At 44.2% G+C, this 27,931-nt stretch overlaps 2 protein-coding genes across 2 annotated transcripts; one reads left to right on the plus strand and one right to left on the minus strand.

Annotated features, from left to right (window-relative positions):
* Positions 1–1,158: 1,158 nt before the first annotated feature.
* Positions 1,159–12,417, minus strand: LOC106592577 (transcription factor PU.1). The gene is made up of 5 exons (XM_045688692.2): positions 12,190–12,417; positions 11,164–11,257; positions 10,034–10,227; positions 2,086–2,251; positions 1,159–1,795 (listed from the first exon to the last, which is right to left on the minus strand). Exons 1-5 carry the CDS (start codon positions 12,196–12,198, stop codon positions 1,476–1,478), a joined length of 783 nt encoding a protein of 260 aa, XP_045544648.1. The 5' UTR covers positions 12,199–12,417; the 3' UTR covers positions 1,159–1,475.
* A 5,868-nt stretch (positions 12,418–18,285) lies between these two features.
* On the plus strand, positions 18,286–27,158 carry LOC106592576 (transmembrane protein 178B). Its single transcript, XM_045688691.2, has 4 exons — positions 18,286–18,795; positions 19,352–19,465; positions 19,996–20,133; positions 22,692–27,158. Exons 1-4 carry the CDS (start codon positions 18,399–18,401, stop codon positions 22,952–22,954), a joined length of 912 nt encoding a protein of 303 aa, XP_045544647.1. The 5' UTR covers positions 18,286–18,398; the 3' UTR covers positions 22,955–27,158.
* The last annotated feature ends 773 nt before the right edge of the window (positions 27,159–27,931 follow it).

Raw genomic sequence — 27,931 nt, forward strand, 5'->3', positions numbered from 1 at the left:
TTTATAAACTCATGAGCACCAGCCAGCGAATTAGCCTGAAAAATTACTCAATGTCACACTCTTGTGGCGAAGAAATGTAATACACCTATAGAATGTACCTACATATTTTCCTAAACTAACAAAACCAGGCTAATACGCTTTCCTGGAGTTTATAAAACATATACTTCATACATTTGTCATAAATTACCTGCAATGATGGGACACACACACAGTATGGACGAATGTTCAGTAGTAAAGCGGATATAAATATCACTCCTAAAGAAGATGTATTTTTGAGTTAGGTCGTATCACAACCGGCCGTGATCGGGGTACCAATTGGCCCAGCGTCGTCCAGGTCCAGGTTCGGGTTTGGCCCGGGGTAGGATGTCATTATAAATAATAATTTGTTCTTAATTGACTTGACTAGTTAAATAAAGGTTTAATACAAATATAAACGTTACCAACTTCAAAGAGGGAACGTTAGCATAAAACCCACATGGAAAACTGAGATTCGGCAAAAAACATATCAAGAGTGGTTTATTTGACGCCAAATCAACAGTACTTACTAATAACATAAATTGCTAATGTACGATGTAAAAGGTGGATTTTATAACGTAATGTCAATTTTATACATTTCTATCTCGAGACCATTGAATTAACAAGATTACCTAGAATCCCATACCTTTATTACTGAGTGAATTAGACAATGTAAACACGCTAATCTACCAGGAGGTGGCATAATACCCATTTTAGGCAGGGATTTATCAATTTAATTACAACGTTACAGTAGCAATATTTGATTTTAGATCTACAAGCCTCTGGGTTCCTGCTGCTGAAGCACTAACTAACTACTGTAATTTACTCTCTAGGTGAAATTTAAAAGGGATTGAGACATGTCAAACACATCCCTTGTTTCAGAACTCTTGTCCAAACTAGGCCTACACCCCAAAACTGACCTGTGATGTTTTTCCTTTTCATCAACAACTGAAGTGATCAGATAGATGATGAGGTTGAAGGCAGATAATAACATAACAGAGAAACAGAATGATTTCTGTAACTATGTGCCTCTTCTTTACTCAGTCATGATAGACTAATGTTGCATTTGTTTGAGGTTTTGATCACATGAGGTTTTGATCTTTTTTTCCCATTCCACTGAAAGATTTTCTGGGAACTAGAGCATATGGAAAATATACTTTATTTATTTTTCCATCACAGACACAAAGATAGTCAATAGTAAGATTATATAACACAGAACATGACGACTTGTTCAGTTAAGTAAATAAATAAACATGGAATATGCAAACACCAATAACAAAAATCTAAACATCAACATGTTTAATGATACCTGATTTGTTTCTGGGGTATTATTTTAAATGTAATGAAATAAAATTACAGTAGACAGTTATTATTGTCCTATTTTCAAGACATAGCAGTGAGGTTAGGCCTACTCCCAAAACCCGTATACAGTGGTATTACATTAACAATCTCTGGTACTCCTAGCGAGGGTAGTGCCTCCTCTCTGTAGTCGAGACTTTCCTCAGTACCTCCGGACTGAACTGGTAGGTCAGTTTTTTCTTGACCTTTTTGATCTCTCCAGTCTTGCCGTAGTTCCGCAGGGCCCTGGCCATCTTCTGATACGTCATCCTCTTCCTGTTTCCTTTCTGCGTGCCCCAGCGATTGGCCAGAGTCTCCTTGTTTTTAGAGGAGAACTGGAAGATTCCTTTCTCTCTGTCCACCCACCACATACTGTCCTTCATGTCGTCGTTCTTCAGCATGTCCAGGAGGAACTGGTACAGCCGGATCTTCCTCTTGTTACCTGGATAGAGAGATGTGAAAGATATTTCACATGAATTTCATAAAATGGCAGAATTAATTCATTTCTATGGCTATTGTTGGATTATGTTAAAGGCTATTAGCAAGTGTGTGATCCCTGTATGTAATAGCCACCCAACATATTTATCCCCTGTAATGCTACTGTACTCACTCTCACATGGAAGACTTATGTTTCACAAACGAATGAAAAAGGATTATGTCAGTCAGTAACTAAGTATTTAGTAATTAATTAATTGGGTTATTAATGAAGTAATTAATTAAGTCAGCACTCACTGGAGTCTCCCCCAAAGGGGACATGGTCTCCGTAGTCCTCTTCATCACCCTCAGATACCTCCAGTGGGGGACTGTGGCCCACAGGTTCCTCCTCCTCTGAGCAGTAGTAGCTAGGGGACACAGGGGCCTGTTGCTGGTAATAAACTGTGTGGTTGTAGTACGGCATCTGTGGAGAAGAAAGGATGACATATCATTTTCTGTTATGATGTATTGTTGTACTGTATGCTTTTTTATTTTTTTTAGCATTTATATGACATAGTACACACATTTTATTGACCCATTTGTTGCACAACTTCTGGCAGAATGTATGCGAAACCTACACATAGCCTCTTCATCCAGGTAGTCCCATTGAGATCTAAATACTTATTTCACTAAAGGTGCCCTGTCCGGCTATAAGAGATGATAGGCTTAGTATTATGCTTGATTAGTTGTCTCTCTGACTTTGTGATCACATGCACATCATAGGAGGTTGGTGGCACCTTAATTGGGGAGGATGTGCTCGTGCTAATGGCTAATCCCGGTCTTAGGTCAGTTAGGATCACCACTTTATTTTAAGAATGTGAAATGTCAGAATAATAGGAGAGAGAATGATTTATTTCAGCTTTTATTTCTTTCATCACATTCCCAGTGGGTCAGATGCCTGGGGTCATTGTCCATTTGGAAGACCCATTTGCGACCAAGTTTTAACTTCCTGACTGATGTCTTGAGATGTTGCTTCAATATATCCATATCATTTTCCTTCCTCATGATGCCATCTATTTTGTGAAGTGCACCAGGCCCTCCTGCAGCAAAGCAACCCACAACATGATGCTGCCACCCCCGTGCTTCACTGTTGGGATGGTGTTGTTCGGCTTGCAAGCCTCCCCCTTTTTCCTCCAAGCATAACGATGGTCATTATGGCCAAACAGTTCTATTTTTGTTTCATCAGACCAGAGGACATTTCTCCAAAAAGTATGATCTTTGTCCCCATGTGCAGTTGCAAACCGTAGTCTGGCTTTTTTATGGCGGTTTTGGAGCAGTGGCTTCTTCCTTTGTCAGCGGCCTTTCAGGTTATGTCATTATAGGACTTGTTTTACTGTGGATATAGATACCTTTGTACCTGTTTCCTCCAGCATCTTCACAAGGTCCTTTGCTGTTGTTCTGGGATTGATTTGCACTTTTTCGCACCAAAGTACGTTCATCTCTAGGAGACAGAACGCGCCTCCTTCCTGAGCGGTATGACCGCTGCGTGGTCCCATGGTGTTTATACTTGCATAATATTGTTTGTACACATGAACGTGGTACCTTCAGGCATTTGGAAATTGCTCCCAAGGATGAACCAGACTTGTGGAGGTCTACAATTCTTTTTCTGAGGTCTTGGCTGATTTCTTTTGATTTTCCCATGATGTCGCGCAAAGAGGTACTGCGTTTGAAGGTAGGCCTTGAAATATATCCACAAGTACACCTCCAATTGACTCAAATGATGTCATGTTATTGGAATATTTGAGTAAAGTTACTTGTGTTAGTCATCTCTGCTGTCCTATGCCTGACTCCTCTGCACCAGCTACACCCAGACCACTACAGAATCACGCACCTAAAAAAATGGAGTCAGCAGGAGCAGACAACCCCCCTTTGGCGGTCGAGGAGCGCGTCCAGCAGCATGCGACCATGTTGCAACGTCTCGGCACTGCCAAGGATTGCGTGCTGCAGACGATGGACCGATGGGAGAGAGGAGGAGTTCTTCCAGCGCCTCCACCGGCACCACTACAACAGGCACCACTGTTCACCCCTCCTTCACCCGGTCCCAGTGGGATTCGGCTCGGGCTCCCGAGGGAGATTGATGGGACGGCTGCTGGATGCCAGGGGTTCCTACTCCAGCTGGAACTCTACCTGGCGACCGTCCACCCGGCTCCTTCGGGACGTGAGAGTGTGTCCTCCCTCGTCTCCTGTCTCTCAGGGAAAGCCCTGGAGTGGGCCAACACCGTATGGGGGGAAGGAGAAGCGGTGTTGGACCATTACGCGGAGTTCACCCGCAGCTTTTGGGGCAGTTTTCGACCACCCGCCTGAGGGTAGTCGGCGGGTGAACGTCTGTTCCACTTGAGGCAGGGGACGAGGAGCGCACAGGAGTTCACCTTGGACTTACGGACCCTGGCCGCCAGCGCGGGATGGAACGACAGGGCCCTGATCGAGCACTACCAGTGCAGTCTGCGTGAGGACGTCCGTCGGGAGTTGGCCTGCAGGGACACCACTATCACGTTTGACCAGCTGGTGGACCTGTCTATCCGGCTGGACAACTTGCTGACTGCCCACGGACGTCCGGATCGGGGCCTGTCAGTTCCATCCCCCAGCACCACCGCTCCGACTCCCATCGAGCTGGGAGGTGTTTGCGCTTAGGGCGACCGGAGGAGGGGCCGTTCCCTGTACCATCTGTGGCCGCAGAGGACACACTGCTGGTCGGTGCTGGGGAGGTTCCTCTGGGAGTCGAGGCAGCAGGCAGGGCACTCTCGTGTCACCCCTGGGGCAGGGGTACATTCGGTCCTCCACTTCACCTACCTCCTCGAGTTTCTTTTTTGTGAAGAAGGATGGGGGTCTGCGCCCGTGCATTGACTATTGAGGTATCAAGATTTGGTCTATCGCACTGCCTCGCATAGCCGGTGCGATAGAGTCAATGCACTGGGCACACTTCTTCACAAAATTGGATCCCAGGAGCGCTTACAACCTGGTGCGTATCCGGGAGGGAGACGAGTGGAAGACGGCGTTCAGTACTGCCTCAGGGCATTATGAGTACCTCGTCATGCCTTACGGGTTGATGAATGCTCCATCAGTCTTCCAAGCCTTTGTAGACGAGATTTTCAGGGACCTGCACGGGCAGGGTGTAGTGGTGTATATTGATGACATTCTGATATACTGCGCTGCACGCGCCGAGCATGTGTCCCTGGTGCGCAAGGTGCTTGGTCGACTGTTGGAGCATGACCACGGCTGAGAAATGCCTGTTCTTCCAGCAGTCCGTCTCCTTCCTAGGGTATCGCATTTCCACCTCAGGGGTGGAGATGGAGAGTGACCGCTTTTCAGCCATGCATAATTGGCCGACTCCCACCACAGTAAAGGAGGTGCAGCGGTTTCTAGGGTTTGCCAACTACTACCGGAGGTTTATCCAGGGTTTTGGTCAGGTAGCATCTCCCATTACCTCACTGTTGAAGGGGGGACCGGTGCGGCTGCAGTGGTCGGCTGAGGCGGACATGGCTTTTGGTCACCTAAGGGCTCTGTTTATCTCGGCTCCCATGCTGGCCCATCCGGATCCCTCTTTGGCGTTCACAGTGGAGGTGGACGCGTTCACAGTGGAGGTGGACGCGTCCGAGGCTGGGATAGGAGCCATTATCTCTCAGCGCTCGGGTACGCCACCGAAGCTCCGCCCCTGTGCCTTCTTCTCGAGGAAGCTCAGCCCGGTGGAGCGAAACTATGACGTGGGGGACCGGGAGCTGTTGGCTGTCATCAGGGCTCTGAAGGCGTGGAGACATTGGCTTGAGGGGGCTAAACACCCTTTTCTCATCTGGACTGACCACCGCAATCTGGAGTACATCCGGGCAGCGAGGAGACTGAATCCTCGCCAGGCAAGGTGGGCCATGTTTTTTACCGGTTTTGTTTTCACCCTTTCGTACAGACCAGGTTCCCAGAATGTCAAGGCAGACGCTCTGTCCCGGCTGTATGACACAGAGGAGCGGCCCATGGATCCCACCCCCATTCTCCCGGCCTCCTGCCTGGTGGTGCCGGTAGTGTGGGAGCTGGACGCGGACATTCAGCAGGCGCTACGTGCAGAGCCCACTCCCCTCCAGTGTCCCGCTGGGCGTCTGTACGTTCCGTCTGCTGTCCGTGACCGGCTGATCTATTGGGCCCACACGTCACCCTCCTCTGGTCATCCAGGCATCGGTCGGACAGTGCGGGACAGTGCATTCCCCCCCCCCCCCCCCCCCAGTAGTCCACTGTTGATAGATTCCCAAAATGTTTTGCATGTCAGCAGTCAAGTTTTCAAGATATTGGACTTTTAAGAGGAAAAGTGTCACTTGTCACATCATCACAATGATGCAAAATGTGGCAAGCGACACTTTGCTTCTTGAAAAGTCTAATATCTTAAAAACTTGATTTGTTTTTGAGTGGATTTTTCCTTTAAGTAATAACTATAGGAATGATTACCTGCTGCATTCAAAGATAACCAACTGAAAGCACTAGATCAAACGTAACTTACATCTTCCTTGAGGTATCGAGAGATAAACATGGTAATGCTTTCACCGATTGAACATAAAGGAAGATCGTTCCTACATGATAGAGTGCTATGCTTTGTTAATCCAACTGATCTCGTGTCCTTTCTGTCATCCTGTGAACCCCGTTCATTGCTGACCGCAGCTATTATTTTCCTGCTGTGAGAACCCCCCTCACCACACCCCACACACACACACACACACACACACACACACACACACACACACACACACACACACACACACACACACACACACACACACACACACAGCTGTGCCTCAGATTATGTGTCAATAGCAAGGTTGAGTAAATGAGGTGTAGCCTAGGCTATCCACAGCCCAGCGGTTGGTGGTGAGTGTGCGCTATTCTACTGCGCTCTACTCACAAGGCTATTGGTTGTGGCTAAAAAATGGTTCCTCACTCAGGAAAAGCACATTGTTGAGCAATCCTGTAGCTGCTTTCTGTAGACAACAGTGTCGGCTATTACATAACATCCAGTCACCTCTCTGTCCTCCCTCTCAAAGACAAAAAGAGCATTATCTCTAGATATTGTATATTGTTGATATTGGTATTGTATACCACTATAATATAAATGCCCTGTGAATCGTTGCACTGTGTGTGCTATGTGTTAGGACCACTGTTAAACATTTGCTTTAGGCCCATTACACATTTCTATTATATTTTTCATAGCTACTACACTGTTCTCATCAGAAATACTGATTTCATTATACATTTTACTTGTCAAGATGATCAGAGACAGAGTTGGACAAACCTATGGGGTTAGGGGTCCCAGTCCTGGGTCTAGAGTTGGACTAACCTATGGGGTTAGGGGTCCCAGTCCTGGGCCTACTAGAGTTGGACTAACCTCTGGGGTTAGGGGTCCCAGTCCTGGGTCTACTAGAGTTGAACTAACCTGTGGGGTTAGGGGTCCCAGTCGTGGGTCTACTAGAGTTGGACTAACCTGTGGGGTTAGGGGTCCCAGTCCTGGGTCTACTAGAGTTGGACTAACCTGTGGGGTTAGGGGTCCCAGTCCTGGGTCTACTAGAGTTGGACTAATCTGTGGGGTTAGGGGTCCCAGTCCTGGGTCTACTAGAGCTGGACTAACCTATGGGGTTAGGGGTCCCAGTCCTGGGTCTACTAGAGCTGGACTAACCTGTGGGGTTAGGGTTAGGGGTCCCAGTCCTGGGTCTACTAGAGTTGGACTAACCTATGGGGTTAGGGTTCCCAGTCCTGGGTCTACTCGAGTTGGACTAACCTGTGGGGTTAGGGGTCCCAGTCCTGGGTCTACTAGAGCTGGACTAACCTGTGGGGTTAGGGTTAGGGGTCCCAGTCCTGGGTCTACTAGAGTTGGACTAACCTGTGGGGTTAGGGGTCCCAGTCCTGGGTCTACTAGAGTTGGACTAACCTGTGGGGTTAGGGGTCCCAGTCCTGGGTCTACTAGAGTTGGATTAACCTGTGGGGTTAGGGGTCCCAGTCCTGGGTCTACTAGAGTTGAACTAACCTGTGGGGTTAGGGGTCCCAGTCCTGGGTCTACTAGAGTTGGACTAACCTGTGGGGTTAGGGGTCCCAGTCCTGGGTCTACTAGAGTTGGACTAACCTGTGGGGTTAGGGTCCCAGTCCTGGGTCTACTAGAGTTGGACTAATCTGTGGGGTTAGGGGTCCCAGTCCTGGGTCTACTAGAGCTGGACTAACCTATGGGGTTAGGGGTCCCAGTCCTGGGTCTACTAGAGCTGGACTAACCTGTGGGGTTAGGGTTAGGGGTTCCAGTCCTGGGTCTACTAGAGTTGGACTAACCTATGGGGTTAGGGTTCCCAGTCCTGGGTCTACTAGAGTTGGACTAACCTGTGGGGTTAGGGGACAGTCCTGGGTCTACTAGAGCTGGACTAACCTGTGGGGTTAGGGTTAGGGGTCCCAGTCCTTGTTCTACTAGAGTTGGACTAACCTGTGGGGTTAGGGGTCCCAGTCCTGGGTCTACTAGAGTTGGACTAACCTGTGGGGTTAGGGGTCCCAGTCCTGGGTCTACTAGAGTTGGACTAACCTGTGGGGTTAGGGGTCCCAGTCCTGGGTCTACTAGAGTTGGACTAACCTGTGGGGTTAGGGGTCCCAGTCCTGGGTCTACTAGAGTTGGACTAACCTGTGGGGTGAGGGGTCCCAGTCCTGGGTCTACTAGAGTTGGACTAACCTGTGGGGTGAGGGGTTCCAGTCCTAGGCCTACTAGAGTTGGACTAACCTGTGGGGTCAGGGTGAGGGGTCCCAGTCCTGGGCCTACTAGAGTTGGACTAACCTGTGGGGTTAAGGGTCCCAGTCCTGGGCCTACTAGAGTTGGACTAACCTGTGGGGTTAGGGGTCCCAGTCCTGGGTCTACTAGAGTTGGACTAACATGTGGGGTTAGGGGTCCCAGTCCTGGGTCTACTAGAGTTGGACTAACCTGTGGGGTTAGGGGTCCCAGTCCTGGGTCTAGAGTTGGACTAACCTGTGGGGTTAGGGTGAGGGGTCCCAGTCCTGGGTCTAGAGTTGGACTAACCTGTGGGGTTAGGGGTCCCAGTCCTGGGTCTACTAGAGTTGGACTAACCTGTGGGGTTAGGGGTCCCAGTCCTGGGTCTAGAGTTGGACTAACCTGTGGGGTTAGGGGTCCCAGTCCTGGGTCTACTAGAGTTGGACTAACCTGTGGGGTTAGGGTGAGGGGTCCCAGTCCTGGGTCTAGAGTTGGACTAACCTGTGGGGTTAGGGGTCCCAGTCCTGGGTCTACTAGAGTTGGACTAACCTGTGGGGTTAGGGGTCCCAGTCCTGGGTCTAGAGTTGGACTAACCTGTGGGGTTAGGGGTCCCAGTCCTGGGTCTACTAGAGTTGGACTAACCTGTGGGGTTAGGGTGAGGGGTCCCAGTCCTGGGTCTAGAGTTGGACTAACCTGTGGGGTTAGGGGTCCCAGTCCTGGGTCTACTAGAGTTGGACTAACCTGTGGGGTCAGGGTTAGGGGTCCCAGGCCTGGGTCTAGAGTTGGACTAACCTGTGGGGTCAGGGTGAGGGGTCCCAGTCCTGGGTCTACTAGAGTTGGACTAACCTGTGGGGTTAGGGGTCCCAGTCCTGGGTCTAGAGTTGGACTAACCTGTGGGGTCAGGGTTAGGGGTCCCAGTCCTGGGTCTAGAGTTGGACTAACCTGTGGGGTTAGGGGTCCCAGTCCTGGGTCTACTAGAGTTGGACTAACCTGTGGGGTCAGGGTTAGGGGTCCCAGTCCTGGGTCTAGAGTTGGACTAACCTGTGGGGTTAGGGGTCCCAGTCCTGGGTCTACTAGAGTTGGACTAACCTGTGGGGTCAGGGTTAGGGGTCCCAGTCCTGGGTCTAGAGTTGGACTAACCTGTGGGGTCAGGGTGAGGGGTCCCAGTCCTGGGTCTACTAGAGTTGGACTAACCTGTGGGGTTAGGGGTCCCAGTCCTGGGTCTACTAGAGTTGGACTAACCTGTGGGGTCAGGGTGAGGGGTCCCAGTCCTGGGTCTAGAGTTGGACTAACCTGTGGGGTGAGGGGTCCCAGTCCTGGGTCTACTAGAGTTGGACTAACCTGTGGGGTTAGGGTTAGGGGTCCCAGTCCTGGGTCTACTAGAGTTGGACTAACCTGTGGGGTTAGGGGTCCCAGTCATGGGTCTACTAGAGTTGGACTAACCTGTGGGGTTAGGGTTAGGGGTCCCAGTCCTGGGTCTACTAGAGTTGGACTAACCTGTGGGGTCAGGGGTCCCAGTCCTGGGTCTGGTAGTGGCAGATGGAGGGTGTCGGTATCGGGGTAGCGATAGGGGTGGAGGAGCTGTTGGGAATGGACACTCTGGAGCTCTGTCAGGTGATTCCCTTGTGAGGAGATTTCCAACAAGTCGCTCTGGTGCATTCCCCGGTCAGAGTGGTACTCCCAGCCATGCTCTGAACCATAAGAGAGACATCGATAAGTCTTGCTATAAACTTTATAAAGGCTCATACATGCCAATAATGAGTTATAAAGAATTATACCTGCAGGCTTTAAAGAGAGACTGCTCATAAAAACAACTTCTCATTTTGAAAAATGTCTATGTGGCAGAAACATTCATTCCAGTGTCAAAATGGCTACAAAGTGTAAATAGGATAATTTCCGCTATAAAGTCAGTCTCGTCCAAAACGGAGATTTGCGAGATGTTGGGGTAAATGATATGTCATGTTAATGAAGGTTTTATTTTAATACTACTCATATGGCCACAGCTGGCAGCACCCAAGTAATCATGCCCATGGTCAATGTGGTTTGACATTAGATATCCCTATTGGGCTAGTTAGGGACCGTCAGTAAACTACACAACGTACATGGAACAATATTTTAAAAGAACAATAGCTCCAAATTTCAATGACTTAAAAACCTCAAACCAACTGTAAATTGTAGAAATTAATTTACAAATATTGAAAGCATTTAATGAGACAACTAAAAGATGTGCAACATTGTCCCATTTATATTGTGTAATTTATTGATGGTCCCTAACGATCCCCAGAGATAGGCTTTCCAAAGTGAAACCAACTTTGCCATGGTCGCACACCAGCCGGCTGAAACTAATTGGGAAAATAATTTGGGTTACTCTTCCCATCTGCGAACACACAAAAGAGACACCCACATCAAACCACACCCCGAAACCAACTCACATTTGAATTCAGTCATGACCGCTTGCATGTAACCTTAAATTTATTTTCAATAAGGACAATTAAAACGTCTATTGTATACTTCTTGAATTGACTGAATTGAAATAGAATTGACCCCAACTCTGTTGGACAGCTTTTCAAACTTTAACACGTAAAACTTTATCACTATACTCATAAGAGTGTTTTTTTGCCACTCACCATCGTGACGTTCTCGAACATTGGTGAAAAATGAGTATAACTCCATTGGTGGTCCATAAATCTCAGGTTCATATGGGATTATTTCTTCAGATGCCTTTGTAAAAGAAAGATTAAAACATCTCATATACGCCAAAAAATTAAGGTAGATAGCATAAATTTGCCTAATGTGTTTCAAAGAATAGGTATCCACATATACTAGGCCAAGTACATATCTTACTAGTGAGATATACCCTAATACACATCTCATTAGATATAAACAAAAAGTTCATCATATATTTTACAAATTCATAATGAACATTTTGTAAATCTGGAAAATGTTCCCACATTTGATCAGTGGTGTAAAGTACTTAAGTAAAAATACTTGAAACTACTATTTAAGTCATTTTATTAGAGTATCTGTACTTTAATATTTATATTTTTGACAACTTTTTCTTTAACTTCACTACATTCCTAAAGAAAATAATGTACTTTTTACTCCATACATTTTGCCTGACACCCAAAAGTACTCGTTACATTTTGAATGCTTAGCAGGACAGGAAAATGGTACAATTTACGTACTTATCAAGATAACATCCCTACTGCCTCTGATCACTAAACACAAATACTTAATTTGTAAATTATGTCTGAGTGTTGGAGTGTGACCCTGACTAACTGTACATTTAAAAAAACAAAAACATCTTGCAGTCTGGTTTGCCTGATGTAAAGAATTTGAAATTATTTATACTTTAACTTTTACTTTAGATACTTAAATATATTGTTTAAATTACATTTACTTTTGATACTTAAGTATATTTAAAATCAAATACTTTAAGACTTTTACTCAAGTAGTATTTCACTGGGTGACTTTCTCTTTTACTTGAGTCATTTTCTATCAAGGTATCTTTACTTTTACTCAAGTATGACAATTGGGTACTTTTTTCCACCAACGCATTTGATATATATACAATGTAGCACATTTCATTTTCATATGTACTAATCTCCCAGCCACATTAGTAAAAAAAAAACAAGAGATCATACAATACTTACAAAGGACATGATGACTTTCAAAAAACACACAGTTATAATCCTACAAAAAAAATGGAGAAATATCCTTTTGATTTAATTCCCATTAATTTTGATTGAATTTCTGATGGAAGTCGGGGTTTTTTTTGTAGAATATTACAGTCGACCTCAATCAGACCTCTCAGCTGAAAAACTACGCAGAGAGTATTAAACCATAATACACTTTCACTTTTTTTCCATCTTCGTCTGATTGTCACTCAGTTCCTGAAAGTTGCTGATTTGTCAGAGGATGTGAACCAATCATATTCACATTCGTGAGTTTGGTCTCACTGTTTTCTGCCGCTGGTTTTAACAAATGGGTCAACCTATCTTTCAGGATTTTTAACTAATATATTTGTTAAAAGCACTAAAATAATTGTGTGTACATCTTTCAAGCCTGTGGCAGATGAACAAGCAATTCTCAAGATTAGTCACTGTGTTTTATTTCACCAAGATATGTCACTGTGTTTTATTTCACTGTATTTATTTGTATTGACTGATATCAAGCTGATATTTGTCACCAAATGTTCCATGGTCTCTTTCGACCTACTGATCTAGTTATAACAGCCTACTGTATAAGTTATAACAGACCTACTGTATATAGTTATAACAGACCTACTGTATATAGTTATAACAGACCTACTGTACATAGTTATAGATACGTATATAGTTATACAGACCTACTGTATATAGTTATAACAGACCTACTGTAATAGTTATAACAGACCTACTGTAATAGTTATAACAGACCTACTGTATTAGTTATAACAGACCTACTGTATATAGTTATAACAGACCTACTGTATATAGTTATAACAGACCTACTGTACAGAGTTATAACAGACCTACTGTATATAGTTATAACAGACCTACTGTATATAGTTATAACAGACCTACTGTATATAGTTATAACAGACCTACTGTATATAGTTATAACAGACCTACTGTATATAGTTAAACAGACCTACTGTACATAGTTATAACAGACCTACTGTATATAGTTATAACAGACCTACTGTATATAGTTATAACAGACCTACTGTATATAGTTATAACAGACCTACTGTATATAGTTATAACAGACCTACTGTACATAGTTATAACAGACCTACTGTATATAGTTATAACAGACCTACTGTATATAGTTATAACAGACCTACTGTATATAGTTATAACAGACCTACTGTACATAGTTATAACAGACCTACTGTACATAGCAGTGATTTTCTTGTAACCGTATTATCCGTATTTGAGCGTTGTCTCGACCAGATAAGAGGTTAATTTTGAAGAGGTTTGAGAGACCAAAAGCAAAGTTGTGAAAAGTGCATTTTCGCATTTTATTCAAGCTTCAGTACTATATAATACATCGGAGGAAGTAATACAGCAATACAGTGATACACAGAGTGATACAGTGATACACAGAGTGATACAGTGATACAGTGATACACAGAGTAATACAGTGATACAGTGATACAGAGATACACAGATTGATACAGTGATACAGTGATACACAGAGTGATACAGTGATACAGAGATACACAGAGTGATACAGTGATACAGTGATACACAGAGTGATACAGTGATACAGAGATACACAGATTGATACAGTGATACAGAGATACACAGAGTGATACAGTGATACAGAGATACACAGATTGATACAGTGATACAGAGATACACAGAGTGATACAGTGATACAGTGATACAGTGATACAGTGATACAGTGATACAGTGATACAGAGATACACAGATTAATACAGTGATACAGTGATACACAGAGTGATACAGTGATACAGAGATACACAGATTGATACAGTGATACAGAGATACACAGATTGATACAGTGATACAGAGATACACAGATTGATACAGTGATACAGTGATACACAGAGTGATACAGTGATACAGTGATACACAGAGTGATACAGTGATACAGTGATACAGTGATACACAGAGTGATACAGTGATACAGAGATACACAGAGTGATACAGTGATACAGAGATACACAGATTGATACAGTGATACAGTGATACACAGAGTGATACAGTGATACAGTGATACAGTGATACACAGAGTGATACAGTGATACAGGGATACACAGAGTGATACAGTGATACAGTGATACACAGAGTGATACAGTGATACAGAGATACACAGAGTGATACAGTGATACAGTGATACACAGAGTGATACAGTGATACAGAGATACACAGAGTGATACAGTGATACAGAGATACACAGAGATACACAGAGTGATACAGAGATACAGAGATACACAGAGTGATACAGTGATACACAGAGTGATACAGTGATACGCAGAGTGATACAGTGATACAGTGATACACAGAGTGATACAGTGATACAGAGATACACAGATTGATACAGTGATACAGTGATACACAGAGTGATACAGTGATACAGTGATACAGTGATACACAGAGTGATACAGTGATACAGGGATACACAGAGTGATACAGTGATACAGTGATACACAGAGTGATACAGTGATACAGAGATACACAGAGATACACAGAGTGATACAGTGATACACAGAGTGATACAGAGATACACAGAGTGATACAGTGATACACAGAGTGATACAGTGATACACAGAGTGATACAGTGATACAGAGAAACACAGTGATACAGAGATACACAGAGATACACAGAGTGATACAGAGATACAGAGATACACAGAGTGATACAGTGATACACAGAGTGATACAGTGATACACAGAGTGATACAGTGATACAGTGATACAGTGATACACAGAGTGATACAGTGATACAGGGATACACAGAGTGATACAGTGATACAGTGATACACAGAGTGATACAGTGATACAGAGATACACAGAGTGATACAGTGATACAGTGATACACAGAGTGATACAGTGATACAGAGATACACAGAGTGATACAGTGATACAGAGATACACAGAGATACACAGAGTGATACAGAGATACAGAGATACACAGAGTGATACAGTGATACACAGAGTGATACAGTGATACGCAGAGTGATACAGTGATACAGTGATACACAGAGTGATACAGTGATACAGAGATACACAGATTGATACAGTGATACAGTGATACACAGAGTGATACAGTGATACAGTGATACAGTGATACACAGAGTGATACAGTGATACAGGGATACACAGAGTGATACAGTGATACAGTGATACACAGAGTGATACAGTGATACAGAGATACACAGAGATACACAGAGTGATACAGTGATACACAGAGTGATACAGAGATACACAGAGTGATACAGTGATACACAGAGTGATACAGTGATACACAGAGTGATACAGTGATACAGAGAAACACAGTGATACAGAGATACACAGAGATACACAGAGTGATACAGAGATACAGAGATACACAGAGTGATACAGTGATACACAGAGTGATACAGTGATACACAGAGTGATACAGTGATACACAGAGTGATACAGTGATACAGAGAAACACAGTGATTTCGCTACACCCGCAATAACATCTGCTAAATATGTAGTAGCATAGCCGCCAGAGGTAGATCTCTTTGTTACGATACGATTATTACACTCTTAGAACCAAAAAGGGTTCCAAAAGGGTTCTTCGGCTGTCCCCATATGGGGAACCCTTTTTGGTTCCTGGTAGAACTATTTTTGGTTCCTCGTAGAACTATTTTTGGTTCCACGTAGAACCCTCTGTGTAAAGCGTTCTACGTGGATCTCAATAGGGTTCTACCTGGAACCAAAAGGGTTCTATGTAGAACCAAAAATGGTTCTTTAAAGGGTTCTCCTATGGGAACAGCCGAAGAACCCTTTTAGGTTCTAGATAGCACCTTTTTTTCTCTCTAAGAGTGTATATTACATGTATGGTTTTATCTGTTATTTGTTATTTTAACCTTTATTTAACTAGACAAGTCAGTTGAGAACAAATTCTTATTTTACAATGACGGCCTACCCACACACACACGCTCCTAAATGAGGAACTATCACATTCAATTCCTTATTAGATACAATGACAGAAAAACAACTGCAAGCCACCACATCACAAACATGCCTGGGAATCAAGATGTATGGATTGAATTGTATAGTGACGTACGTGATGGTACAGAAAGACATCATTATTCCCGTGATTGGTGGAGACAGAGTGTTTTGATGTGGACAGTTGCATCACATCGCTGGCCTCAGGTCTGCGGGTATATTGGTTGTTTGTGGACTCCAAATTATAATCTTAAAAAAAAAAAAAAAAAGTTTTTGTATAAATCTGCTTTTAAAACAAGAGGCCAGTATTCATCACTGACAGATATCTTATGACTGTCAATGTGTGAAGATTCTTGTGTTTTCCTGACATGATGGAGTGTGCTTCACCACAGGAAGTCTGTTGGATCTGAAGAAACATTGGCTCTCTCTTGCACAACTGCTCTGAGAGCGTCTTCACATTAACTGTCAGTCTCAGTCCCCAAAAGCACACTATTCCCTTTTAGAGTGCACTACTTAGACCAGGGCTCAGGAGGGCCTCTGGTTAAAGTACTGCACTATATATGGAATAGGGTGCCATTTTGGACGAATCGTCTGTCTCAGATATATAAAAAGTTGAAGTTTATGGAAAAATAAAGGATGAGGTCTGTTAGAAAAATAAAAAAAACCTGTTTCAGAGTTGTATAATTTATTTAAGAATAGAAGGGAAATCCAAGAAATCACACACACACACACACACACACACACACACACACACACACACACACACGTGCGTTTTCTCTCTCTCTCTTTCTCTCTCTCTCTCTCTCTCTCTCTCGCTCTCTCTTCTCTCTCTCTCTCTCTTTCTCTCTCTCTCTCTCTCTCTCTCTCTCTCGCTCTCTCTCTCTCTCTCTCTCTCTCTCTCTCTCTCTCTCTCTCTCGAAGACACAAGGGTTGACCACACCAACATAGCATGTGATGATCTGTATCAGTTCTGTGTGTTGTTCAACAACGTGGGTTTGGGGTTTCGTAGCATGCAGCTCTTTATCTGTCAGGGTACACGTACTACAGATCGTCCTGCCACAGAGACACAGGAGCAACAAACGCCACAGCAGCCAACCACACTAACCACAACACACACATCTCCACCTGAGGCCCCTGCCACCACGGCCCCCCACCACAGAGAAACAAACATGGCTACCGGAAAACGTGGAAAGTAGGCGGTGATGTAAGAATTGTTTGGGTATCGGTCCTAACAGTATTCCGTTACAATGTACTGTAAACTGTATCTGTTTATTTTATTTTAGTATATATTCGGACGGTAAAAATCCAATATTAGTGTTAGGCTGATGCATAATGACTGAATGTTAGCTCTGTCTCCATCTGCTGGCACTGACTAGTAGACTCACTGTGTTCACTAAAGATCCCATGGTACTTATTGTAAGAGTAGAGGTGTTAACCCCGGTGTCCTGGCTAAATTCCCAATATGACCCTCATAACATCACAGCCACCTTCCAATTGGCTCATTCATTCCCTCTCCTCCCACTGTAACTATTTCCCATGGCGTTGATGTAAATGAGTTTTCAGTCAACTTACCTGGTAAAATAAGGGTAATACTGGAGCTTACCCTGTCTCCATGGAGTTGGGAGACCCCATAGTATGGGAGCTTGTTTTATTTAACTAGGCAAGTCAGTTAAGAACAAATTCTTATTTACAATGACGGCCTACCCCGGGCCAAACTCTAACGATGCTGGGCCAATTGTACCCCCCCCCCCCCCCCCCCCCCTCTCCCTTGTAACTATTCCCCAGGTCGTTGTTGTAAATTACAATGTGTTCTCAGTCAATTTGCCTGATAAAATAAGGGTTAAATACAAAATAATGTTTTAAAATGAATCCCTCTTGAGCAATATTGGACAGATCAACAGCCAGACAGAATGGAACCAAAATACAGGCTTGTCCTGACGTTTTTTGATTTTATTTATTTTTAACATAATGTTTACTGGTATTTGTTCGTGCTGTACCAATCAACGAGATCTGTTATCTATAATGGCCTAGGATGATATCATATTGATGCTGCGGCAGTGAGCGACGAAATCCCCCCCCAAGCACGAACCGGTGATTGCTACCGGGGGAATAAATTATCCGGGCAGCAGGCTCCTCTCCCCTCCTCAATCCCCCCCAACTGTCTAACAGAAGGAATCTCTTCTCAACACTACCGCGTCCGGTGGAACATCATGTCTGCTATGAGGACGTTAACGATCGCGGGATTATTTCTGGCTTTTTGCGCGTTGGGACTCATAGCAGTGGCAATATGTACTGATAATTGGTACGAGACCGATGCAAGGAGACACAGGGAACGTTGTAAGAATTATTCCAACAAAAGAAACGACCCTGGATTTATTTATATCTCAAATCAGAACCTTCCACTACGTATGTTACCGAAGGAGAATAACGTGGAGAGGAAAGGGTCGAGTGGAGGTGTCCTCCTGCGGGCTAAACGACACTTCTTGCCCCCTGCCCCGGCCATGGAGTCCCTCTGCAGTCGGCAGTACAACTCCACCATCTCCGGGCTGTGGAGGAAATGTCATAGGGATGGATTCGACCTGGAGACAGAGGATCTCATCTTTAAAGGTTAACATCGTTTTTTGATCAGGTCACTCGATAAACAATATGTTGTTTATAGTTTAATATAATGTCAGTGTCGCTATAGTGTTTGGTGACAAGCCCTATTTATGCTCATGGACGTGGTGAACGGAGCGAATCATCGTCGGAATTTGGGCGTTATCCGAGGTGCTGAATGCTGATTTAGCGGTTAGCGGTCCGCCCGCTATGCAGCAGCAACAAGGCTTTTCATCCATCATTTGATTTAACACGGTGAAAGTCATGTTGGATTTATTTGTGTCATCTCAACGTTGTTAGGATGTTCACGGGGACGTACTGTACTAGACTAGGCCTACTCGCCTGGTTGATGCTTTCGGGGGCTACCGAGCTGCAGCGACTCTGTAGCCAATTTAAAACACACACAGTTATATAAACATTCACAATATGTGATGAATCTATGCTTCTAGCCATTCTCTATATATTTTTTTCATCTGGTAGGGCTACATATGCAATAATATTTTTATCGTTTCAATATGGCCTCTCCGTGTGAAACGACGTGTTGTTTTTTTTTGTTCCTTCTCTGCAGGTTTAGTTCAGCGCTGCACACCAATAAAATACTACTACTATTCTTTAGCCCTCCCCAGAAAGCTGAGCATCAATATTATCAAGACTATTCGTCAGGATGAGTGGCACGCACTCCGTAAGTTTACCCCCCCCCCCTTTTTTTTAAATCTCCATCTCTATCCAGGTGAAGTGGAAGAAACAGTTAACTGTAACAACAATGTTATCTCATAATGATCCCGACTTAATAACACACATTATGATTCCGTTTAAAAATAGCCTTCATAGAGCAATTTCCATATTATAAGCCGTATTAGAAGACATCATTTTAATATATATATATTTTGTAAAATTTAACTAGGCAAGTCAGTTAAGAACAAATTCTTATTTACAATGAAGGCCTACCCGGGAAATTAATTGTTCAGGGGCAGAATGACAGATTTATACCTTGTCAGCTCAGGGACACGATCCAGCCATCACTTTTGATTACTGGCCCAACGCTCTAACCACTAGGCTATGATGCCATCCCAAAATCATAAAGGCTCATACATGCTTTTAACAAGTTATGAAGCATTATCCCTGCAGGTTTTAGGTAAAGTGTTACCAAGATTGTATATTTGCTGACGTTTTGATCGTATTTCTTCATCCAATTTTTCGCTCCCTGTGTAGACCTGCAGAGAATGACAGCCAGTTTTATCGGCATGGCTGTGTCCATCATCCTGTTTGGCTGGGTGATCGGAGCTCTGGGCTGCTGTCAGCAGCATGACCTGATGCAGTATGTAGCAGGACTGCTCTTTCTCATGGGAGGTAAGTGGAGAACTGTTTTACACACACACACACACACACACACACACACACACACACACACACACACACACACACACACACACACACAGTACGCAATACGTAGCAGGACTGCTCTTTCTCATGGGAGGTAAGTGGAGAACTGTTTTACACACACACACACACACACACACACACACACACACACACACACACACACACACACACACACACACACACACACACACACACACACACACACACACACACACACACACACACACAGTACGCAATACGTAGCAGGACTGCTCTTTCTCATGGGAGGTAAGTGGAGAACTGTTTTACACACACACACACACACACACACACACACACACACACACACACACACACACACACACACACACACACACACACACACACACACACACACACACACAGTACACAGTACGCAGTATGTAATACGTAGCAGGACTGTTCTTCATCAGGAGAGGTTAGTACTACTGAGAGGTTAGTACTACTGAGAGGTTAGTACTACTGAGAGGTTAGTACTACTGAGAGGTTAGTACTACAGTAGAAGAACAGAGCATTACCACAAAGCACCACTTGTGGGCGTCAGTGTGTTTTTTAATGGAGAGTGAGGCATCGTGTGAGTCCTACCATGGCACCCTATGACAACAGCCCTCTGGGCCCTATAAAGGGTAGTAGGGTGTCATTTGGGATGTAGGCATTGTCCTGCTCGGCAGAAATACGCTGAATTCTAATCTACCGCAAGTCTAGTCACTCCTGTAGAATCTGAGAGGATTGGATAGATATAAGTATTATCTTGCCCTCTGATTGGCTTGGTAAGAATCCGCTCAGGTCTGCAGGAGGGACTAGGTGTTAGGGGACTAGGTGTTGGGACTTGGGGGACTAGGTGTTTGGGGACTAGGTGTTAGGGGACTAGGGACTAGGTGTTAGGGGACTAGGTGTTAGGGGACTAGGGGACTAGGTGTTAGGGGACTAGGTATTATGGGACTTGGGACTAGGGACTAGGGACTAGGTGTTAGGGGACTAGGTGTTAGGGGACTAGGTGTTAGGGGACTAGGTATTATGGGACTTGGGACTAGGTGTTAGGGGCTAGGTGTTAGGGGACTAGGTGTTAGGGGACTAGGGAGTATGGACTAAGGTTCGATTTGGAATACAGAAATAATTATAATACCATCGACCAAATGCATGAAACGGTTCATATATATTGTCCATGTATGTAGAGGATGGCTAGAAAGGAAGAACGTGTGTCACATGGGTGAAATAATCCCCCCTCTCTCTCTCTCTCTCTCTCTCCTAACCTCTCTCCCCACCTTTCTCTCTCTCTCTCTCTCTCCCAACCTCTCTCCTCACCTCTCTCACCTCTCTCTCTCTCTCTCTCTCTCCCAACCTCTCTCCTCACCTCTCTCTCTCCCCTGCTCTCTCTCTCTCTCGCTCTCTCTCCTCTCACTCTCCCAACCTCTCTCCCCACCTCTCTCTCTCCCCTGCTCTCTCTCTCTCTCTCCCCTCTCTCTCTCCCAACCTCTCTCCCCACCTCTCTCTCCCCTGCTCTCTCTCTCACTCTCTCTCTCTCTCTCTTGTTCTCTCTCACTCTCCCCCTCCATCTCCCCCTCTCTCTCTCCCACCCTCTCTCTCTCACCCTCTCTCTCTCTCTACCCCTCCATCTCCCCCTCTCTCCCCCCTCTCTCTCTCTCCCATCCTCTCTCTCTCTCTCCCTCTCTCTCTCTCTCTCATTCTCTCTCACTCTCTCCCTCCATCTCCCCCCTCTCTCTCTCCCACCCTCTCTCTCTCACCCTCTCTCTACCCCTCCATCTCCCCCTCTCTCTCTCCCCTCCTCTCTCTCTCTCTCTCGCTCTCATTCTCTCTCACTCTCCCCCATCTCCCCCCTCTCTCTCTCCCACCCTCTCTCCCACCCTCTCTCTCTCACCCTCCCTCTCTCTACCCCTCCATCTCCCCCTCTCTCCCCCCTTTCTCTCTCCCCCCCCCCTCTCTCTCTCTCTCTCTCTCTCTCTCATTCTCTCTCACTCTCCCCCTCCATCTCCCCCTCTCTCTCTCCCACCTCTCTCTCCCTCGCCTCCTCTCTCTCTCTCAATCTCTCTCACTCTCCCCCTCCATCTCCCCCCTCTCTCTCCCCCTCTCTCTCCCACTCTCTCTCTCTCCCTCCATCTCCCCCTCTCTCTCTCTCTCTCTCTCTCTCCCCCTCCATCTCCCCCTCTCTCTCTCTCTCCCACCTCTCTCTCGCCTCCTCTCTCTCTTATTCTCTCTCACTCTCCCCCTCCATCTCCCCCCTCTCTCTCCCCCCTCTCTCTCTCCCCTCTCTCTATCTCTCTCTCCCTCTCCCCCTCCATCTCCCCCCTCTCTCTCCCACCTCTCTCTCTCTCTCTCTCCCCTCCTCTCTCTCTCTCACTCTCCCCCTCCATCTCCCCCTCTCTCTCCCCTCCTCTCTCTCCCCTCCTCTCTCTCTCCCACCTCTCCCTCTCTCCCCTCCTCTCTCTCTCTCTCTCTCACTCTCCCCCTTCCATCTCCCCCCCCTCTCTCTCTCCCTGTCCCATCAGGAACATGCTGTATCATCTCTCTGTGTACGTGTGTAGCAGGGATCAACTTCCAATTGTCCCGTTATCCTCGGTACATGTATGGGATCCCAGAGGACATCAGTCACGGATACGGTTGGTCCATGTTCTGCGCATGGGGGGGCCTAGGTCTCACCCTATTGGCTGGCTTCCTGTGCACGCTGGCCCCTTCCCTCTACCCCCCTGTGCCTCACACTATGGTAGAGAGGCTGCAACGCAAGCCCCGACATGAGAACGGCTGTGTGTGACACCATAGAAATAGAATTACTATTTGACCTCAATGGGAATATCCATTCTAGTAATGGGAATGTCCGTTCTAGTAATGGGAATGTCCATTCTAGTAATGGAAATGTCAATTTTAGTAATGGGAATGTCCGTTCTAGTAATGGGAATGTCCATTCTAGTAATGGGACTGTCCATTTTAGTAATGGGAATGTCCGTTCTAGTAATGGGAATGTCCATTCTAGTAATGGGAATGTCCATTTTAGTAATGGTAATGTCCGTTCTAGTAATGGGAATATCCGTTCTAGTAATGGGAATGTCCATTCTAGTAATGGGAATGTCCATTCTAGTAATGGGAATGTCCATTTTAGTAATGGTAATGTCCGTTCTAGTAATGGGAATATCCGTTCTAGTAATGGGAATGTCCATTTTAGTAATGGGAATGTCCATTTTAGTAATGGTAATATCCGTTCTAGTAATGGGAATATCCGTTCTAGTAATGGGAATGACCATTCTAGTAATGGGAATGTCCATTGTCGTAATGGGAATGTCCATTCTAGTAATGGGAATGTCCGTTCTAGTAATGGGAATATCCATTTTAGTAATGGGAATATCCATTCTAGTAATGGGAATGTCCATTGTTGTAATGGGAATATCCATTCTACTAATGGGAATGTCCATTCTAGTAATGGGAATGTCTATTGTTGTAATGGGAATATCCATTCTAGTAATGGGAATGTCTGTTCTAGTAATGGGAATGTCTGTTCTAGTAATGGGAATGTCTATTGTTGTAATGGGAATATCCATTCTAATAATGGGAATGTCTATTGTTGTAATGGGAATATCCATTCTAGTAATGGGAATGTCTATTGTTGTAATGGGAATATCCATTCTAATAATGGGAATGTCTATTGTTCTAATGGGAATGTGTGTTCTAGTAATGGGAATATCCATTCTAATAATGTGAATGTCTATTGTTGTAATGGGAATGTGTGTTCTAGTAATGGGAATATCCATTCTAATAATGGGAATGTCTATTGTTGTAATGGGAATGTGTGTTCTAGTAATGGGAATGTCCATTTGAGAATGTCTGTTCTCGTAATGGGAATGTCTATTGTTGTAATGGGAATATCCATTCTAGTAATGGGAATGTCTGTTCTAGTAATGGGAATGTCTATTGTTGTAATGGGAATATCCATTCTAATAATGGGAATGTCTATTGTTGTAATGGGAATGTGTGTTCTAGTAATGGGAATGTCCATTTGAGAATGTCTGTTCTCGTAATGGGAATATCCATTCTACTAATGGGAATGTCCATTCTAGTAATGGGAATGTCCATTCTAGTAATGGGAATGTCTATTGTTGTAATGGGAATATCCATTCTAGTAATGGGAATGTCTGTTCTAGTAATGGGAATGTCCATTCTAGTAATGGGAATGTCCATTCTAGTAATGGGAATATCCATTCTAGTAATGGAATATCCATTCTAGTAATGGGAATGTCCGTTCTAGTAATGGGAATGTCCGTTCTAGTAATGGGAATGTCTATTGTTGTAATGGGAATATCCATTCTAGTAATGGGAATGTTCGTTCTAGTAATGGGAATGTCCATTATTGTAATGGGAATGTCCATTCTAGTAATGGGAATGTCCATTCTAGTAATGGGAATGTCTATTGTTGTAATGGGAATATCCATTCTAGTAATGGGAATGTTCGTTCTAGTAATGGGAATGTCCATTTTAATAATGGGAATGTCTATTCTAGTAATGGGAATGTTCGTTCTAGTAATGGGAATGTCCATTATTGTAATGGGAATGTCCATTCTAGTAATGGGAATGTCCATTCTAGTAATGGGAATGTCTATTGTTGTAATGGGAATATCCATTCTAGTAATGGGAATGTTCGTTCTAGTAATGGGAATGTCCATTTTAATAATGGGAATGTCTATTCTAGTAATGGGAATGTCCTTTTTAGTAATGGGAATGTCCATTTTAGTAATGGGAATGTCTATTCTAGTAATGGGAATGTCCATTTTAGTAATGGGAATGTCTATTCTAGTAATGGGAATGTCCTTTTTAGTAATGGGAATGTCCATTTTAGTAATGGGAATGTCTATTCTAGTAATGGGAATGTCCATTTTAGTAATGGGAATGTCTATTCTAGTAATGGGAATGTCCATTCTAGTAATGGGAATGTCCGTTCTAGTAATGGGAATATCCGTTCTAGTAATGGGAATATCCATTCTAGTAATGGGAAGGTCCATTTGAGAATATCCGTTCTAGTAATGGGAATATCCATTCTAGTAATGGGAAGGTCCATTTGAGAATATCCGTTCTAGTAATGGGAATATCCATTCTAGTAATGGGAATGTCCATTTGAGAATATCTGTTCTAGTAATTCTATTTCTATGTGTGGCACTCTGCCAAACCTTCAACTCCCAGTGACAGGAGTGTGTGACCGTGTCAGTATCTGCCAGACTTTCCAGTGACAGAACTCTCATCCCTCCTGAGTCTTGTCTCTTCTCCATCCTCTGACAGTCAGTCATCCCTTCCTCTGAAAAAAAATATGTTGATATGTGCTGGGTCTGACTGGACTGGGGACGTTACCCAGAGACTAAGAAGTAAGATCTGTCAGACACACGGCATTGATTGCACAAAGAAAAGAAACAGACAAAAATATTCTGTCTCTCAAGCTTGAGGGGAATTTGTTAGGGTCGGACGATGACAGTTTACTGAAGAGGAATTCATTTCTTCTTCTGGTGCTTTCTTTTCTTCTGTCCTCCTCTTCCTCCTCTTCCTCCTCTTCCTCCTCCCTAACCAAAACTGTCAACAGGTACAGAATTATATTTCTGTCCCATAATGAATTGTTTAGTGGAGAAGTTACTCTAGTAAATATCTTCCTGTACCTTTGACCTTTGATGCTGGTTCTACAAAATTGAAGAAGACAGAAGAACAATGATAGCACCAACTTTAAGAGTTGAACTTCCACTGCAATGTTCACTTAAGGGCTCTATTCTGTCCTGATCGCTGAAGCGTTCCAGATCTCTGAAGCGTTCCAGATCTCTGAAGCGTTCCAGATCTCTGAAGCGTTCCAGATCTCTGAAGCGTTCCAGATCGCCGAAGCGTTGCTGAAACGTTACAGGTCTCTGACGCCTTACAGATCTCTGAAGCGTTACAGATCTCTGAAGCGTTCCAGATCTCTGAAGTGTTCCAGATCTCTGAAGCGTTACAGATCTCTGAAGCGTTACAGATCTCTGAAGCGTTACAGATCGCTGAAGCGTTACAGATCTCTGAAGCGTTACAGATCGCCGAAGCGTTGCTGAAGCGTTACAGGTCTCTGACGCCTTACAGATCTCTGAAGCGTTACAGATCTCTGAAGCGTTGCTGAAGCCTTACAGATCTCTAAAGCGTTACAGATCTCTGAAGCGTTACAGATCTCTGAAGCGTTACAGATCTCTGAAGTATTACAGGTCGCTGAAGCGTTACAGATCGCTAAAGCGTTACAGATCTCTGAAGCGTTACAGATCTCTGAAGCGTTACAGATCTCTGAAGCATTACAGATCGCTGAAGCGTTACAGATCGCTAAAGCGTTACAGATCTCTGAAGCGTTACAGATCTCTGAAGCATTACAGATCGCTGAAGTGTTACAGATCGCTGAAGCGTTACAGATCGCTGGAGCGAAGCGTTACAGATCCCTGGAGAGAAGCGTTACAGATTGCGCAATAGAAATGTAAAGGTAATTTCCCATTGAGCCGACATAATGCAGCGTTTACCGTGAATTCAGTATCCACTAACGCAGGAACATTACCTTTAAATTTCAATCGCGATGTAACGCTGAACCTCCGCTATACGTATTGAATAGAGCCATTAGTCTCCCACTGACGTCAATGCATGGCCAAGTGAAAATTCAACATGTTCCCCTAGCTAAGACTTAATAAAGTTGAAAATTAAAATAATATGGACGTGTATTCTCGTGTATTCTCACATTTTTTAAGAGCAATCATGCAGTATTCCTTTATGTACCCACTGAAACCAAAATAATATGTAAATTACATTTTGAAAATGAATGCAGGTTTGCATTTGTATGTATTCAAAGAAAACATGAGCATTAAGATACCAGACTGTATTTGATGGGAAATGTTTTGATGTTTTTGCTGTTGACTGATCATGGTAGCCCGTTACAGAGCCCAATCAAGATATTTTTGAAAAATAAAATGACGATACAAATTGTTGCTCTTGTGGTGGTTAAATTTATACGACTATTATGCAATAAAAGACATAGGGTTCCATTCCATTCCATATAGGGTTCCATTCCATATAGGGTTCCATTCCATTCCATATAGGGTTAAATTCCATATAGGGTACCATTCCATTCCATATAGGGTTCCATTCCATTCCATATAGGGTTCCATTACATATAGGGTACCATTCCATATAGGGTACCATCCATATAGGGTACCATTCCATTCCATATAGGGTTCCATTCCATTCCATATAGGGTTCCATCCATATAGGGTACCATTCCATATAGGGTACCATTCCATATAGGGTACCATCCATTCCATATAGGGTACCATTCCATTCCATATAGGGTTCCATTCCATATAGGGTACCATCCATTCCATATAGGGTTCCATTCCATTCCATATAGGGTTCAATTCCATTCCATATAGGGTTCCATTCCATATAGGGTACCATTCCATTCCATATAGGGTTCCATTCCATTCCATATAGGGTTCCATTCCATATAGGGTTCCATTCCATATAGGGTACCATTCCATTCCATATAGGGTACCATTCCATTCCATATAGGGTTCCATTCCATTCCATATAGGGTTCCATTCCATATAGGGTACCATTCCATTCCATATAGGGTTCCATTCCATTCCATATAGGGTTCCATTCCATATAGGGTTCCATTCCATTCCATATAGGGTTCCATTCCATTCCATATAGGGCCTTCCATTCCATATAGGGTACCATTCCATTCCATATAGGGTACCAT

This window comes from Salmo salar, chromosome 10, assembly GCF_965601325.2.
Source record: "Salmo salar chromosome 10, fSalSal1, whole genome shotgun sequence".
NCBI classification, from domain to species: Eukaryota; Metazoa; Chordata; class Actinopteri; order Salmoniformes; family Salmonidae; genus Salmo; species Salmo salar.